Genomic DNA, 18,466 nt, shown 5'->3' with positions numbered 1-18,466 from the left:
TTACTCATACCACAAGACACATTGATGATTGACTCCGATTCTTCTTCTTTATCAAAAGTACCTGTCATTTTTTTGTTGTGTTGCCTCAAGGATGAAATTCAGATAATTTTCCACAGAGAGCTTAAAAACTGGTCTTGAGCTCAATCCTTAAAACTCAATTTTATTGTAAAAAGAAAAAAAAGAGAGATCCAGATATCCTGGAAATCTTTACAACCTATAATGTTGCATTCAAGAGCAGGTCTGCAAGCTGTCAAATGTATAAGGACATATGTGTATCGGTACGCTTGATTGAGTGATGATTATGTGATAATATATGTTCTTAATCAAGGACTGTCTGTAAAGCAATACTGACAATGCTAATCAGTAATACTGCATTTATCTATTGTATAAGTAATAATATCTATTAGAGGACAAGTTCACCCGAAAGTGAAAATTCAGACTTTCCCCATGCAGATGGAAAGTCAGGTGAAGTTTCATAGTCCACAAAACATTTTTGGAAATTTCAACCCGATTTACTGAAAAATAAGCAATTGTTGAGGCTCTGAATACACACAAATACACACACAAATGATGAAAGTTAGCTTGGAGGGCCAAAATTCACAAATTCATAAGAAAAAACTTATTTGCCGTACAGTGATTGGATTTTGCAAGGTCTCATGAATTTAACAGAAGTTTTCATTTGAATTTTCTTCGGGAAAATCCATGAGATGAACTGTGGAAAGTTCAGAATTCTGGGTAAGATGGCAGTAAAAGCCCCTGTAGAATAAACAAACAACACAAATCTCATTCAGTAAAGCCGGCGGGCGGCTGTGCTGGGGAGGTAGTGGGTTTTCCAGTAATCGGAAGGTCGCTGGTTAGATTCCCCGGCTCCCCCGACTACATGTCAAAGTATCCTTGAGAAAGATACTGAGCCCCACATTGCTCCTGATGAGCAGGTTGGCATCTTGCATGGCCATCAGTGTATGAATGTGTGTTTGAATGTGACAAGTGTTGTAAAGCACTTTGAGCTGTCAGTAGACTGGAGAAGTGCTATAGAAATGTAAGTCCATTTAAAGCCAAGCGCTACTCCCTAAACATATTGAGTAAACAGAAATCCGAACACAATAAACTCCAGTCATCCAATAAAAAAAGAGGCATAGTTTTCCATCGACAATCCACACAAAACACGTCACTAGATAACTACTACTTGCCAGGTGTATTTAAAAGTTTATTAAACAGAAACTCCTTTAAAATGATTACAGTGAGAGTAAGAAGAAATATATTTATATAAAGCACATGCATAAAAAAAAGGTACAAAACAAGTCTGATTGCCTCCAAACTCTGTAAATAGGATAATAAACATTATATGTAACATACATAGCAAGTGTCATGCATGCTAAGATAAATAATAGGCTAGGTAGTGTGTTGCATTATGTGTATGAACAGTACAGGCCCACGGCTCTTTATTTGGGGATGTTGGGGGACTTATTTCTCTATAAAAACGAAGCTGGTTAGAAGAAATGCTCTCACCAGTAATTAAAAGCCTCCATTTCAGGTAAAATATAAACACACTGCAGAAACAACCCAGCGCATAAAAAAACAAAACAGGTTATATACTTATTATATAGTTTAACGAAACAAGGAGAGTTAAGGAGCTCCCCTTATTGACGATTGCCTTCTGTATGAGAGCACCAGATAACACTTGCAGTTAGAACAAAATACACCAAGAACACAGCATCCGCAATTAGTATGTTGCTTAGTATGCAGCTCTTTGAGAGTGGAAAACTGGAGGAAGTGATAACTCTACAGAGTGGAAGCAAACTGATATCTTAATGGCACCGACACTGGCACTTATTTCTGAAGGATTACACCAGTGTTCATGCATGTTTTAGTCTATTTACAACAAATCACATACATGATACATCACTGCTAAGTGTTCTGAAATCAACGCTGCTCTGCTTTAGTAATAGTGTTTTTTTCTATAGCTCTAGGCCTCTAATCCATACATGTCCACACATTATGAAAATCTATTAGCAGGATCTTGAAACTTCTCTCACGTGGTGCAGTTCATTACCGTAGATCGACTTTGAATTTAGATAGGGTTATTCATAAATAGACATTAAGAGGTGTGAGGGATTTAAGTTTAATGTGATTTAGAAAAATACTGAATTTGTTGTCTATGTGGTTTTAAATTAAAAAAAGGATAAGATGACTGTAATGTTGTACTGTAACGATGGTCATTTATATTTCTCTTGATGATAATCTGGTGGTTTACACATTGTATCTGCGGTGATAAAGGAATACTGCATTTGGTGAACAAGACATGTTGCATCAGAGAAGAGGTATTTCAGTTTTGATTGTCTAGCATTGACGATCACACTGGTTCGCACCTTAAAAGGGCTCTGGTGAAAATAAGTAGAAATTTACATGTATTAATCCTGCGGATGATTTGTTTAAGTAGTTTAATGCTGGACTGTGGATTTCTTTGTGAAGGACTCAGAGAGCGACTGTAGCTAACGTTAGTTTAGAAATGGAGTCTGCTAGACAAGAGTGCGTCGTCATCGTGTGGTAGTGCAGTGTAGACTACTCAAAGCAAATTGCCGGCACGGCACCATAAAGCAAGACTGATAACAGTGAATGATGATATAAGTTTCAAGAGTCTGCTAATGGACTTTTAGAAATTAATCGAAAACAACAGAGGCCTGAAAATGGTGAGAAAGGTGCATCTGAAAAGCTAAATCTGTAGTGGACGCAAAAGTGTCAAGTACAGATGATTTGTAGTTGAGGAGCTTAAACTTAAAACCGGCTGAAACAGTTACTGGTTGCACGTCGTTGTGTGGGAACAAACCTATGACGCCACTGAATGAATAAGAATGTGTGAAGCCAATAGTTAGATTAGTTAGACATGATGAATATTTCTTTATGTTTCAGAGCCACTAGGAGAGAGAGATGTATTAGCAATGAGCAGAAAGTGCTAAAATCTCCATCCAGGCCTTGATGGCAACTGCGTGGCATCGCTTTTTAAACAAGGGGGAAACAATAACATTACAACTGTACAATATAACGCAATCCAATAAAACAAATCTCCAATAAATACTACCTCTCTCAAGCTTATATTCAATGCTGTAGTGGACAAAATGACTGAAACCATGTACGATACAATGCAATCCAACACAACAAAGACTAAAACAAAAAGAGATGTGTTAACTTGAATTATGAATTATGTAGAAATTGGCATTTTGTTCAATTTGGCGCCCCCACATTTGTGTAACATCACTGTCATAAAAACAAATCCCAGACGTAATGTAGGTGCCGACTACAAACACAACTCATTACGTCATAACAATGTTATGTGTTCAAAACGTGCACGTTGAAGTAAACGTGTATGTAACGCTGTGATCCTACCCTCTCACTGAAGTTACACAGTGCAGTAACGAGGGATAGAGACAGAGACACAATTCACCCGTTAACAAGACAATGTTGCTTTAAAAAAGGTGATTTTACAGCAAGGCTGGTGCGGGGTTTCCTGGAGGCTGGCAAATGTTTTTAAACATCCTCTCCAGACATGTTTTAACACGTCTATAACACTGGAATTTGACTAATGATGTGTTTCTGATATGGTTTCCTAACCAAGAAAAGTTGTATTATCTTGTTTGAAAACTTAAAATTACATCTACTTCTTCTCCCTCATTAAAAAAAATAATCTATGATTATGCAAATATGTGCAAATACTTCATGGGAGATATCTCCTACTTCACTGTACAGTCCATTCTTAGCAAATGTGCACTGGAGGCTTCAAGTTTCCACATCACACTTGTGTATGCTCAGAGGAAATTAACACTTTCGGTGATGAACGTGAAAACAGCCTTCTAGTGTCGAACGCGTTCTACACAGTGAAGCTCAAACATTCAACTGTAGGAACAAGAAGAAACACGTGTTTTACTGGTGGGGGACTTTAAAATTAACAGACTTATAAAGTAAAACATGCTATTTCACCCATCAAAGGCGATATATATGGTGTGTTAGGCCTTCATCCACTAACTAAACTGGTCACATGCGTCAGGATCACAGTTTCCTGGGGGAAACCCTGTATTGTGTTGGATTGCATTATACTGAACACGCGCTCATTCACTGCAGACATCCTCTGTATGTTCCAGCTCTTAAAACCACACTTTATTGTGTTCTTAGTGCCCAAAGTTGAGACTCCACTACCGTAAGCCTTTATTTCTCTGAATCCTTTTGTCAGGCTTTGATTAGTTCAAAGATGGAGCTCATCCTCCTTAACTTTAAAGCAAAAAAATAACAAAAAAAAAAACCCCTCCTCAGACATTCAAATCTTGGTTTTGAGCAGCCCCACGGTCTTCCACACAGACAGGTTTTAATACTGTTTTTTGGCTTGTGTTCTAAAGTTAAATGGGACTTTTGTTAGTGTTCTTCATCCTCTACCGGTTCACCACAAGGGTGCGTCCTCTCCCCCCTAATGTCCTTCTGTGGTAGTGGGAGCTCCTTTTGTGCAGGTTTAGGAACCAATGTAGTGTTAAATTGATCTCTTGCTCTTAGTTCTGTTGGCTCTTCTAGCTCTGTGAGCATTAAAATCACAAATTACAAGCTGCTTAGAGGTAGTAGCACTACACGTTGCTCCCACAAGCTATGTGAAGTAAAATGGATATGATATTTTCAATTGTTATATATCTTTAGAGCAACTTTTTATTATTATCTATGTCTTTCTGCTACATGCACGCTTCACTGACTTGATCATGTGTTTTAAAACTTTTGCTGCAAACAGTATCACCCAAGTGGGGATAAGAAAATAAATCTGTGCTCAAAAATGAGCTTTTACCAGAGACGTGGGGAGTTCCCTCTGAGGCCAATGACTAACAAGAAAGGAGTGTCTCTAAAATATGGATGCTCTGTCATGCATCTGTGTAACACCAGACCCGAAAACCAGAGAATACCAGCAGCTTACCACCATCTGCGAGCGTCAGGGTTTTTTCTTTCCTCGGGGTGCGAGTAGTGTTAGGGATCCATCACACAACAGTAGCATATTCTCTCAATAATGTTGTTCGGTACCAGATTCTCCAGAATTCTCAGTCACGTTATGAAGATTTCATGTTAAACCATATTTTGTGGTGGTGGCCGGATGTGTCTATAGCCAGGTGAGCAGGCTGTCTCTGTCCATGTGCGACCCGGAGAGAACGGTCTCCATGTCCATCAGAAGGTCTGAACTGAGACCCTCTGGGATGCTGGGCATTAGCTCCTCGCCCTCAGACATCGGGAGCACGGGCATCGACTCCTGTAAGGTCATCGAGGAGGTCTCGCCAGAGTCGCCTGAAGAAGTCAAACAAGAACATTAAATGACTGAATTGTGTGGAAGATTTCAATATCAGCAGTAAGGGGGGAGAAATTTAGGAATTAGGATGAGCATTTTCACAAAATAAGGGATTCTTACATACAGCTGCACCTGGATCAGTGTGTGTAAAGGTTTTTGTCACACAGGAAGTGTGAATAAAATACACAATTCATGTTTTCCCTCTGCTGCTTCTGTTTAATGTGCAAAAATAAATTAATACAAAAACATGGAGGGGAGTTGCTGAATGCACAATTTTTTTTAAAGCTACTACATGGAACTTAAATCTTTTGTTGATTCTGGCGACCCCTGTGGACATAATCAGTACTACTACCACTGCATCCTGTGGTAAAGATCTTGATCTGGCTAGCGCGAGCATTTGATTTGAAAGTGAGTAAAGGCGAGACACTACACATTTTTAATACTATTGTTCATTTCTCAACAGCTGTTCGCAGGATTACTGGCGATGAGGTCATGTATCTGTTTGTGGCTTGTTAACTTAATATCTCTAATATGACAATGGCGAAACACAGTAAACTTTACCACCAGATTACAGAGCAGCTTCTTAATCTGCAGGCTAGCAGGCTAACACACCCTCATCACTCTGCCATAAAAAGATTGTTTTAATTGTATGACTTATGACTTTTATGACCCGGATAAATTAGAATCTGACCCACAGAAAGGCATTAAGAATAACTATAATAATTACACAGACATGGCCAGTCTTCTCACTGATGGTCTTTGGCGTTTGTGGATCATATTATGGCATTACTATTAAATTGAGACTGTTTTATAATCATTTCAAGATTCCTTGTGGTGCATTCAACACAACTAAAACAAATAGATACACAGGAAATAAATAATCGAGGCATCATTTGGATGCTACCTGAGGAAAATGTTGCAATTCAAAGTAGCTGTCAGTCTCAGCCTTTTCTGTGTTCTTTACACATGTTTTTGTGCACATAATTAACATCTTGCCTTTACTCACTCTTCTGCATTCCTCGGCTCCACTCCTTTTTGCTAAATATTATCGCTGACCTATTTGGGAAGCCCTTTAACAGCACTTCCTGCCAAAATGAATTACGAAATTACTGTGCATTGTCTTATGGATAGTTTCTGTCAAAGGAAACTATTTTTTCTCTGAGTTACACCAGTGATGACTGGGAGGCCAGTGCAAGTTCATAACATATCTATTTAGTTCTAAAATAAATAATTAAAAGGTATTACAACTAAATTAGCCAACATCATGGCATGATGGCTAAATTTCCAAATGCTTCCAAAATAAACCACTCCTCATCGGTTGCGATGTGTATTCAGATCAACAGGTGTCACATCTGGACACCGTGTTCATCATCACTTAGGTTGAGGAGGGATGATCTTTTGAAAAAAAATCAAAAAAATCAAAAATCAAAAGCTGCTTTGCCAATGTGGAAACCCAGGAGCTACTTTTCTGACTATGTTGTGTGCACATGTGTATATACTCCGTGTGTGTGTGTGTGTGTGTGTCTTACCAGTGTCCATGTGATCCACAGAGCTCAACATGTGGTCCGATGTGCGGGGTAAGCTGCTGACGCTCAGACCACTGTCAGTGCTCTCGTTGCGAGAGTGAGCGCTGTGCAGGAACACACACATAAAAACATTTCTTTGTATCTGATCGTCTTCTGTTAAACAACTGGAATGACCAGCAGAAATTCTGCTGAGTCACTGAACTGACAGAATCCTTAATGAAAATGGTTTTTACAAAGAGGGATTGAGAGATTGTTCAGAGTCACTGGGACATTTCTTCTGGAAAGACTGCTGAGGTCATCTTTTTATATCCTGATAAAGCCAAAACTATCACATTTATACAAAGGGGTGATCCTTTAGATCAACTCTTAATCCCTTAAAAAAAAAAAAAAACTACTTTTAATTGATTATTTCTACACTGTGTTAATGCTTTAACAAATTAAGGTTATGAATTATTTTCCCACTTTTGTCCCTCAATGATGACTCTTTAAAAAACATCTGCAGCGCAAAACAATAATATGAACCATGAACTCACCCATTAAGTGTGGGTTCGTGGTTGGAGGCTCTGATCCTGACATCCAGGGACGGGACAAGTGTCTGTGCGTTCCTGTCATGGTCCATCCCGCCGGGCATCTGGTTCCTTCCTCCTGCCTCCTACAACACAACACAACACACACACAGACCTGCTCGTAAACCTCAAACCTTGTTTACACGAAACAAAAATTCAATTACAGTTGAATATGAACTGAATAAACTGCATAATACAACCAGAAACACAAGAAATTATTGTAAAAAGTTCATCCAAGTCTGATTTTGTTCCAGCTCTGACCTGTAGTGTGATTTGCGGAGGGAGGCCTTGTTTGCACCTGAGCCTTTCCTTTTCCTGCCTCTGCTGCAGTGCCAAGCCAAGGATGCCAGGGTTCATCTTCTGGGCTGCAACATAAGATTAATAGGAAAACAACTTTTTGATTACTACATGAATCTTTCCACAGAGGTCAAACATGACAGCTATAACATATTTATGAGGAAAACTTGTCCAAACTTTGCGATCTTTCTTATTTTCGTTGCTAAACAGCAACTTGTGATGGTGGACATAATGGAATAAAAAAAAGAGTTTCTCATTGACAAACAAGAATTGTCAATTCAGGAGACACAAATTTGATAGTGTGCTACCTAGACGCGGGTCGACCCATGCGGTGGTCTTATTTATGTGATCGATGTAGTACACCTCTCCATCTGCAGTCACAGCCTGCTCCCAGCCTTCAGGCAGTGGACCTGAACAGCAGCGAAAGTACACAGTGAGAAGGCAAATGGTGGATGGAGTGCATGGAGAGTAAAAAAGTTGAATCTGGCCCACGTCCTTTAAAGGGACAGTTCACTCCAAAGTCAAAAACACATATTTTTCCCCTTACCTGTAGTGCTATATATCCATCTAGAGTGTTTTGGTGTGAGTTGCAGTGTTTTGGAGATGTCACCCATTGAGATGTCTGCCTTCTCTCAGATATAGTCGAACTAGATGAAATTTAACAGCAATGTCTCTTTCCAGAAATCCTAACCTGGTCATGTTAGCTAGCTTAGCTAGCAAGCTTTTCTCCGTAGTTGCTTGCTTTCTTCAGTTCCTACATGAAACTGATCACAACAAGGTCTGTGGATTATCTTGAGTAACCAAGTCATGATTTCTGTAAAGAGACATTACTGTTGAGTTTTTCAAGTGTATGTTTTGGCGCTCTGAGCACCACAAGCAGAGTGCCATCAAGTGCCATTATATTCAAGAGAAGGCTGGTATATCCAGAACTCAGAAAGTCACCAATATACAAACAATCAAGATGGATACATAGCTCTACAGGCAAGAGGAAAAATATGTATTTTTGATTTTGGGGTGAAGTGTCCCTTTAATGTCTGTGTAGCATCTTGTTTGTAGAGGTTTTAAGAATAGAAGTGAAGGTTAGTGGGTAAATAGTATAGTAGCCTATGCTCTTGTCTGAATGCAGTTGGTGGGAGATTGTAAAACACCACAGTTAATTCTCAGGTTGTTCTTTGTAAAAAGAAAAAAAAGAGGAAAAATGTTTTATTCTTAAAGGGTCTGTTCAGCCAAAATACAATATAAAAGTTAGACAGCAACATCCAGTAAACTATTCTGGGTAAGCCACTGAACACATTAGTTTTCATTGGGACTATTTCTTCAGTAGAAAGTAGTTCCAATGAAAATGTTCACAGTGAGGTCAGTGGAGTAACAGGCATTGTGTCTTTATTTAGTTTTAATTAATGCATTACTGCATTTAATGGCATCTTGGCCACTTGGGGGCAGTAAGCATAACAATGAGTACCTTGCAAAGTTGTTGTGATAAACTTGTGAGCAAGCAGTTACATATTAAGGAGATGTGGAGTAACGTTATTATTCATTTGTAGTCGTGTTTGTGGCCACCGTACTCTCTTTTAACTTTTTGGTCTCGACTGATTCCTGAGAGAAATCTCTGGCTTTTTAGCTTCTCACTTCTCAGTGCTACAAGGAATACACATTAAATGTCATTCACCACTGCTGTGTAGGACTGACAGGAGAAATACCCATATGGCCCAGATTTGTGAAGGATAGGTTCACAATCAATGGTCATCTGATAAAATGCTTCCAGTGATGTCAATCATAGCATAACTGGATAAGTTGCATTGTGGGTAATGTAGGCACCAGGTTCTGAAAAGGAAGACGAACATGTGAAATAAAGATGTGTTTTTTAACTGTCCACAATGAGTCAAGAGTGTAATGCTCAACCAGAAGACTCATTTTCAAAACCTGGCACCTACATTACCCACAATGCAAATCAGCCACTGAGTGACAGCACTGGAGGAAATTTATTAGATTACATGCAGCTTCCTCTGGAGCCACAAAAACATTTAGACTACTTTTTTGATATATGCAGTATTACTCCCCCAGACCTGTAAACTCACTTTAATGTGTAAAATTGGTGGAGTTACCCTTAATATTAATGAGACAACCCCAGCAATATTTATTTTTACCATAACTGAATAAACCTTCTGTGTGCAGAGGAAAATAAGGTCCTCAGAACACTGTTTGAAGCTAGAAAGGTGGCAGGGTCCGCCAAATATAAGTACAGAACAGTATGGAATTGTGTTGTCCTTTAAATTCATTTTGTTTATTCAGTTTATTCAGTCATGAAAACAGAGTTTGCTATTTAGTTTCTATCGGTATATTACAAAAATCAATCAATGACTATCTTTCTCTTCTGATCACAATTTAATCTCCAAAATAACATAGTGTATCTTTAAGTAAAAAAATATTTTCTTTCGTAATTTGGTTAACAGACCCTTTAAATTTGATGTGAGTGAAATTCATTCAAAATGCAACAACTGTCACAACAGCTATAAAACTTGCATCCATATAAGAAAACCCTTCTGTAGTGTGGGACGCTCTCACTAAAATATAGAAACCTGAGTCATGTCTTTGGCTGTTTCCATCATAGACTCTCGAGACTTTAATCTATGAATGTGATCAGTCCCACCAAAGTCCCCAGAACCATGGATGCAGAGGCCAAACAGGGAATCCCGTAGAAATCACACCCAGCAAAGACCTGACCAGCTGCTGATGGAGCTGAACTATGAAAAGCAGGTCTCTGCTTTAGAAAGAAACTGGATTGTGAACAGGGAAGGAGGGGGGGGGGTGGTGGTGGAGTGAGAGTGATACCTGTCTCTGGATTGATGTTTTGTGGTTGCGTAGTGGGTGCCGGGTTGCTGAGGGAGTGGGCGTGGACTGGAGTGCCAGAGATGGGATGCTGAGCTGCAGCCGACTGAAGCTGCGAGAGTCGGGGGTCGTGCCAAGTGGTTGTCTTATCCAGGTGACTGCAAACACACAACAAGTCGAAACTTATCTGTAGCTGTCACACCACCGCAACCCGATGGATAAGAAGGCACGTTTTTTGCCTTAGACCTGCTTTACCTGTACGACCAGATGTGCATGCACATCTACACTCACACAGGTGGCCTTTGACAGGAGTGTGTCAGGCCATGTGCTCTCATGAATCAAACCGGCTGAAACCATACGGGTTGCAAAACTAGTTGGAACATTTTCTGTTTGCATGAAACTGATTAGTTTCATCTGCACTGCTGCGTGTTTCCCTTTACTTTTATTTCTCTGTTATTCAAGGAGGATGAACCTCCATTAGATAGCAAACTAAATGATTGGTGGATGAATTTTGATAGTTTGAATGATCTTTTAGGTTATTTATCAAGCAAAAATACAGAAAATGTGCTGGTTCTGACTTCTTACATGTGAAGAATTACTGCTTTTCTCTGTTTATATGAATGTTAATTGAGCCTTTTTTGATTTCTGGACAACCAGTCACATAAAACAAGCAATCTGAAGACATCACTTTGAGCTTTGGGACATTGTGACAGGTTTCTCACCAGAAGATCAAACACACTGATAAGCAGCAGTCAAACCTTACTTGAGGAAGTAACGTTGGCCAGTAGGTGTTTTGGCCATTTCCCAACCGTGAGGGAGTGGCACGTCGTCAGGTATGATCGGCGTCGCTGCTACATCTGCGGCTTGAGTGGAGAGGGAGTTGACTGGGAGGGAGGCAGGGGAGGAATGGGCACGGACGTGATGAGGAGTCAGGGAGCCGCACACACCTCCATCCGAACTGGCCTGACGGGAAACAAAGCCGGGTTAACGACTGCAGTGACGAGAAAAGGTTTGGATGGAAACCAGAGTGAAAAAGGATTAGAGGAAGGACTGTGGAACTGGTGGCCTCACTTTGAAAGATGGTTTTAAAACTTCTATGGAGGAACAAGATTGTCTTTGATTGTCCTCTGGTGTCAGATTTCAGGGATTATAATGTTTGAACCACGTCCGTGAAAATGAAATCTGACTAATTGAAAAGGCCTCGTAGACAAGAGGACCAGCCAGAGATGTCACCTAGACATGTGCATGATAAGCACGTGAATTAACTCTCACATAAAGATCTTGTCTATACTTTAACTGCATCTAGAGACATACATTTTTTATGCTAATTCAAGATTACATCTGCCCAATAGTGGGTTACAGGAGTTGGAAAAAATATCAGAAACATCTCAAACATTTAATAACTCCTGTATTAATTTTTAAAGGCTTTAATGTGTTAAATCTCGTCAAAGTTGTTTAAGGCCTACTCATGACCACTGTTCCTCTTTGTCATTATTTTTTACTTTCCACCATGTTTACTTTTATGATTTAGGCAGTAATAATAGGCAGGAATATAGTTACACAGCAGCTACACCGGAAGCCTGATGATTACAGATTTTATAACAGAGTTTTGAAGGTACTATCGGGCGTATTGGACAGCAGGTAGCTGACTGTCTGGTGCATTCGTCCATAACATAATAAAGTGTTTCATAGGTAAGCTGACAGGATCCTAGGTAATCTTTTATGATCGAGGTCAGGGGCTTCTGAAATGACTTTCATTTGTGCAGCAACATATTCAACAACCACTCCACTCTCTTTGTAATACTGGGTTGCTCCAACTACTCGGTGACTTTTCCTCATGCACCACAACAAGCCCTTATGTTTGGTATCATTACAGCAAAAAGGGTCATTCTGAGAGAGTGGAAGGAGCGTCTCCTCCTCGCTTTAAAAATGGTTGAATGACGTGGTTTGTTGTTTATACTTCGAATAAATTTGGTATGCTCTCGCCGATGCCCACTTAACATTTCTAAAGATCTGGGCACCCTTTATTGAACATGTTAAGAAGGAGGGCTGTCAACATCGGAAACTAATTGTATCAGACTGGATTCTACCGTGTTGAGTTTTCTCCAACTCAGCCTCGACCTTTCTGGACCTCAGCTCTCAGGCCACTTTCTTGGACCTTTCATCATCTTACTTGATTTTATTCAAATGGACAATCAACCCACTTGTGGACAATCTACTCATCGTATGGGCTGACGTGTACATATACAGTTTTTCTGTGATCTGTGTATCTATTGCTCTTTGTTATTTTTTCTTTTTTTGAATAAATATCAAGAAACAAAAGTTTCCTGTGCACCAGACCATCTACAACATATTTTATAGTCTTAGCTTATAAATGTAATTGGTAGAAACTCACAGTCAGTGACCACAGAAATGTAAAAACCATCCAGTAAAGCAGCCCTGCAACAAATACTGACTTAAACTTGTGTTTACTGAGGACACACAGATTAGAGATGTAACTGTCAATTATTTTCAAAACTGGTTGTTTAGTCTGTAAAATGTCAGTAAAAACTGCCCACCACATTTTCCTCAAGCCCAAACTGATGTCTTCAACAGCCAAACCCCAAAATCACTCAGCTTACAACAACAACAATAGGAGGCAGTAAATTCTCACAGTTAAGAAGCTTGAACCAGAAACTGTCTAAATCTAGATCACATTTTAATAAGTGTACAATCGTTTGACTTAAAAATAAAAGACATTTACTGTTCTCAGCTTCTCTGATGTGTGCATTCGACAGCTCCTATTTCTACACATAACAGTATATCAAACATTTTTGGGTGTTGGTCAAATAAAACAAGACGTTTAAGGCCTCACCTCTGGCTGCGGGAAACTGCAATGTGCGCTACTTTTAAGAAAATAATGTGCAGGTTCAACAATGATGAGAATATTCTGTAGTTTCAGCTCTAATCAGCACCGGTCTCTATTAATGTCAATTAACTAACTGATGAATTCACTGATTGTTTCAGGACTTCATTGGATCAGTGTTTCAGATAATTCGTCCGTCTCATGTAGGGGAGGTGTGGACAAAGTTTTGCTGAGAAACATCTTTACGCTGCAACAATTAGCAAATCAACTGATTTTTCAAAATTAATTTCCAAGTAGGGCTGCACAATTAATATTGATATTATTGAAATCGCAAAATAGCTAAGTGCAGTCTCCAAGTCACAAGTCTGCCATTTTCTGATAAAGGTAAACAGCATTATAATGAAGTACTGTAATGCTGCAGAGAGGACCTGGTCCACAGATCTTGTTCTCCAGATGAACATCATATCCTGCAACCCCATCGTCAACTACTTTGATAATCGATTATTAGTTTCAGATGTTTATCACGCGAAAATGTTCTGGTTCCAGCTTCTTAAATGTGAGGATTTGCTGCTTTTCTGTGTCACTGATGACAGTAAATGAAACAGTCTTCTTTTTGGATAACAGAAGCAATTTGAAGATGTCACTTTGTGTTCTGGGAAACTGTGGTGAATGTTTCTTACAATTTTCAGAAGGTTTAAAGACTTAACAGTCTATTAATCGTGAAGATCAGTCGTGAGAATACTCAGTAGTTTCAGCTCTAATCAGCCCTGCTCTCTAGTAAGTCTGAGTCTTAACTAATTGATGAAATTACTGATTGTTGCAGGACTTGTTTCTAATATTTGTCCCTCTCATGTATGAAAAACAACAGGTAGTGCTAGATTACATTACACATCATCTCTGTTTTAGAGCTACAACAATTGGTCAGTTAATTGATCAAAAGATAATTGATCTCAATTGGGGCTGCAAAAAGGACCATTCTCGCTAATAGCAATCATAATATCTGTCAAAATAATATAATTTTGTTTTTGTTTTTTACCATATCCTGCAGCTGTATCAAAAACTATTTTGATAATTTTGGATTTTTTCATCAAATATGTGATGGTTCCAGCTTCTTAAATGTGACGATCTGCTGCTTTTCTTTGTCGTTTATGATAGTAAATGAGGGCTCTGTGGGTTTTGGATAAAAGAAACAATTAGAAGACGTCACTTTGTGCTCCAGGGAATTGTGATGAGCATTTTTCACACCTTGCCGGATTAATTTACATATCATCTCTATTATAGAGCTGCAACAATTAGTCAATTCATTGATTAAAAGATAACTGTCAATTAGGGATGCAGAGGGAATCATTCTCACTAATCAGGAATCATATCGCAGTCGTAATATCTGTCAAGAATCTGTCTTACGTTTGTAGACATGGTTCAAACATTAAAATCCCTGAAATCTGTTGAACTTAATCAACACTAGAGGACAAACAAAAACAATCTTGCCAACAGTATCAGAGTGAACTCATCTGTAGAAGTGATAAATGAAAACATCTTACACCTCCAAATTATAAGTAACATAATAATAGTGTTATATATAGTTTTTTCAATGTTTTTCAAGCATAAATGGTTCCAGCTTCTTACATGTGAGGATTTGCTGCTTTACTTTGTCATTTATGATTTTGGGGAAGTTGTGATGAGCATTTTTCACAACTTTCAGACATCAGTCGATTAATGGTGATAATAATCAGCAGATTGATGACAATAATGGTCTGTTGCAGCCCTGCTCTGTTGCTGTGGTCATCAGTGTGTGTTGCGGGGCAGTCCTACACATGTATGTGATGATGGTCTGCTCTTTAAGCCAGCAGCTTTATAGTTACTTGTCTGGAGTGGCCTCGTGAATCCGGCTGCCTGAAGAAGGAGTCGGGCAGCTTCCTCATCCTCATGGGCAGAGAGGCCGGCTGTCGGGCCGCCTTGCTGGGGTTCATCACGGCGCTGAAGAGGGCCTCCAGCTCCGTCTGCGAGTCCCCGCGGACGTGCACGATCTGCTGCCCGGCCGGAGGCGCGCCGCGGTGCGCGTCCATGTCGCCAAAGTTTTTGGTGTCGCAACGAAATCTGTCGAAAAAAAAGTTCAATCACAGACAGAAAGAAACAGGAGAATAAACGTCAGGTCCCGTTAAAGCAGACGCGTCTGGAGTTATGATCGGATTTGTTTACACTTTTCGCCCCCCCCCCCGTCACCCTCCCCCCTCCCTCCTCCTCCCCACACCCCGTCTGAACTTTTGTGTCCTTTGCGTGTCTGTTTGAAGCTGTAACATCTCGGAAGTCGAGCGGCTGGGAAAACAAAAGCGATCCCCGCGTAAAGACGGCGAAGGAGAGCGATTAAAAAGCGAGGATCGCCAAGCGGAGCAGCGCACAACACGTTACATGCCTCCCACATACCTTCAAGCAGCCAGACCGTTTCCCCTCTCCCTCTCTCTCCCTCTCTCCCTCTCCCTCTCTCTGTATTCCTGCAGGGGAAAGAAAAAAAGAAAAAAGAAACTGGAGAAATCACAGCCGGGGAAACACTCACACCGACACTGCTATCCGATCCACACTCTCAACTAAAAAATCCTCCTCAAGTGGGGTGGGGGGGGTGGGGGGGACAAAAACTTCAACATGTGAGAGCAGTAGTGGAAAAGTGACTTCAGCGAGACCTCCAAACTTTTTTCACATCCACTGCTCAGTCCAGATTCATGTGATAGTGCTGAGGGGCGGGGCTGCAGGCTTTAAAGCTGCCGCAGTTACAGGGGCAAATATTTCATTGCGAGCACACACACGCGCGCGCGCGCGCACACACACACGCACCATCAACACGAGACTGAGAGGACAACTTATTCACTCATGATTTGCATCAAACAAGTCACTTTCAGCCCTCAACATGAGCCACAGATGAGGTGATATTACAGTCAAGTGACGTTTTGCTCCAGGAGCCACGAGCGCAGAGAAGAGATGTACAACTAGAGTCATTTCTTTCCGTCCCCGGGCCTGGTCTGTCGAGGGGTGGAGGGCTGGGGAGGGGGCGATTGGGAAGTTGCACTGAGAAAACATCCGCCCCTGATGAGGCCAACCCAGCCGGAGCCTGTTTGTCCGTGCAGGCGCAGCCGCAGTGTCGCGCCCTCTAGTGGAAGACACGCGCAACAGCCAGCTGGAGCTCAGCTGGCCAACAGATTGAGTGCAAGAAAAATGTGTGGCCGCCCGGCCTGGTGTTGATATCGACGAGCCTGTCACTGTATCAGTCATTAAAACCCACCGATGAATGGATGTTTTATTGGACAATAAAAATGATAGATTGACAAATAAATAGAAATTATAGATAACAGAGTGATTTTCAAGTGGCAAAACTTAAAGGACAAGTTCACCCAAAAATGAAAATACAGTCATTATCTACTCGCCCCTCATGCTGATGGAAAGTCGGGTGAAGTTTCGCAGTCCGCAAAACATTTCTGGAGCTTCACGGCAAAACAGCGTTGCAGCGTTCTCCTAACCAACTGAAGCAGATGGGGACTTTGTAAAAAATGTTAAAAAATGAATATTAAATGGCACCAAACAGCTTGTACAGCATATTCTAAGTCTCTGGAAGCCCAGAGATCCCAAATAGATAAGAAAATATTTAATTTACATCAGACTCATACGAAATGTTCGGCATGACGGTGAGTAGATAATGACTGAATTTAAATTTCTGGGTAAACTGTTCCTTTAATTGCCTGAATTCCAAGTGTCACTCCACCCACCCTGCTCTAATTATGATAAACAATCAGTCATAAGGGATCTTGCATATTAAAAGAGCATTTTGCCTCACAGCAGCTTATTGATTCATTTATTTGTTTGTTTATTTTTTGCTAAAAACATCTGTGTGTTCATGTGTACACTTTAAACTTTGAAGCATAATGCACCAATAACCTTATTTGACGTTTATTCTGTATTAAATATTCAACTCATTACAAAAAACACATATATCTTCTTCAGCTCAAAATGTTTTTTTTAGTTAAAACCTTTTTCGTGTATTTGAATCATTCCTGATTCAGACTCATACAGATCGGTACTCCTCCACTGCCTCTGGTGTCTGCACACATTCACCAGAGTGTGACTGATGCAGCTCTGGGACTGCTTCCTGTCTGTATCCATGACGGAATTGCATAAGCTGAGGGTGAAGAAAAGGGCAGCAGAGATTTCCAGCAGCCCTTCCCACTTTTAAAGCATCAGTCTGAGAGCTGTGAGAGACAGCGCTGCTCCAAAAGTTCACATTTTATCACCTCACACTTGCTATTGCCTCAAAGTGTACACCTGTGATGTTTATACAGCACATATTCTATTATTACTATATGATCCAAGAATAATTAACTAAATTTTAGGAAGTCTACATTTACCCCTAAAGCCATATGTCATTTTATAGCCTATTAAGATCTTTTTTTTTTCAGACTTAACCAGCTGTTTTCTTATTATAAGTACACAATATACAGCATTTGCGTGTGTGTAATTACTCGAGCAGTTTTCATGTTTAGTGAGCTTGTATAAGCTGAAGTCTAAGAGGAAAATAATGTGATTCAAGATATTTATTTTATTCTGTGTAACAAATCGCACTCGAAAATTGCACATCATTAACTAGAACTCTTGAGCATCAGAAACAGTGTTGTTTGTATTATTTATTGTGTCTTATCAAAACAAATTACTCTGTAAGACATGTTTTTTATACGTGAAGTCCAGTCTGTGACAATATCCAAATTATTCAATGTTTTTGTGTGTTGAGAAGTCAAATTCACTATGACAACAGGTCAACACAAACATAACTGTAATGTAATACAAACCAAAGTGCAGTAGATGGCACTGTCACGCCTTCACACCTGTAACATATTTAGTTTTTTGTTACTTTCAATTGCAGGATTTATTCTGATATTTTTCTAAACTAAATCACCTCTAGACTGTTGTTGTTGTTGTTGTTGTTGTTGTTGTTGTTGTTTTTAAATCAGTGCTCTTTCACCACCAAATCAGTGAGGCACAGGCAACTTATCAGAAGCCATTCACACTGCAAACAAAGTGATGAACAAGTGGTATTAAGAATTAAATTAGGAGG

The 18,466-nt window shown here is 39.9% G+C and overlaps 1 protein-coding gene across 3 annotated transcripts; it reads right to left on the bottom strand.

The window, feature by feature from the left end:
* Window positions 1-1,186: 1,186 nt before the first annotated feature.
* LOC311268848 (transcriptional coactivator YAP1-like) lies at window positions 1,187-15,966 on the bottom strand. 3 transcript variants are annotated; one of them, XM_084372765.1, is made up of 9 exons: window positions 15,796-15,966; window positions 15,234-15,468; window positions 11,290-11,489; window positions 10,530-10,684; window positions 8,006-8,107; window positions 7,662-7,765; window positions 7,368-7,486; window positions 6,838-6,938; window positions 1,187-5,307 (listed from the first exon to the last, which is right to left on the bottom strand). In XM_084372765.1, the coding sequence occupies exons 2-9, from the start codon at window positions 15,435-15,437 to the stop codon at window positions 5,126-5,128; spliced, it is 1,167 nt and encodes a 388-aa protein (XP_084228891.1). In that variant the 5' UTR covers window positions 15,438-15,468; window positions 15,796-15,966; the 3' UTR covers window positions 1,187-5,125. The 3 variants fall into 3 exon arrangements, with proteins under 3 accessions (XP_084228891.1, XP_084228893.1, XP_084228892.1); XM_084372767.1 differs by lacking the exon at window positions 8,006-8,107; XM_084372766.1 differs by lacking the exon at window positions 15,796-15,966 and having other exon boundaries at window positions 15,234-15,556.
* Window positions 15,967-18,466: the final 2,500 nt, after the last annotated feature.

This window comes from Pagrus pagrus (genome assembly GCF_965226575.1).
Source record: "Pagrus pagrus genome assembly, chromosome: 14".
Lineage (NCBI taxonomy): Eukaryota > Metazoa > Chordata > Actinopteri > Spariformes > Sparidae > Pagrus > Pagrus pagrus.
The sequence above is the reverse complement of the archived record's forward strand: the minus strand, read 5'-3'. Positions and strand labels throughout refer to the sequence as shown.

Coding starts and splice junctions, on each gene's coding strand:
- LOC311268848 (XM_084372765.1), bottom strand. CDS start 15,437: ATGGACGCGCACCGCGGCGCGCCTCCGGCCGGGCAGCAGATCGTGCAC. Junction 8,108..10,529: donor AAACATCAATCCAGAGACAG/GTATCACTCTCA, acceptor GCTGCTGTTCAG/GTCCACTGCCTGAAGGCTGG. Junction 7,766..8,005: donor ATGGGTCGACCCGCGTCTAG/GTAGCACACTAT, acceptor CTTATGTTGCAG/CCCAGAAGATGAACCCTGGC.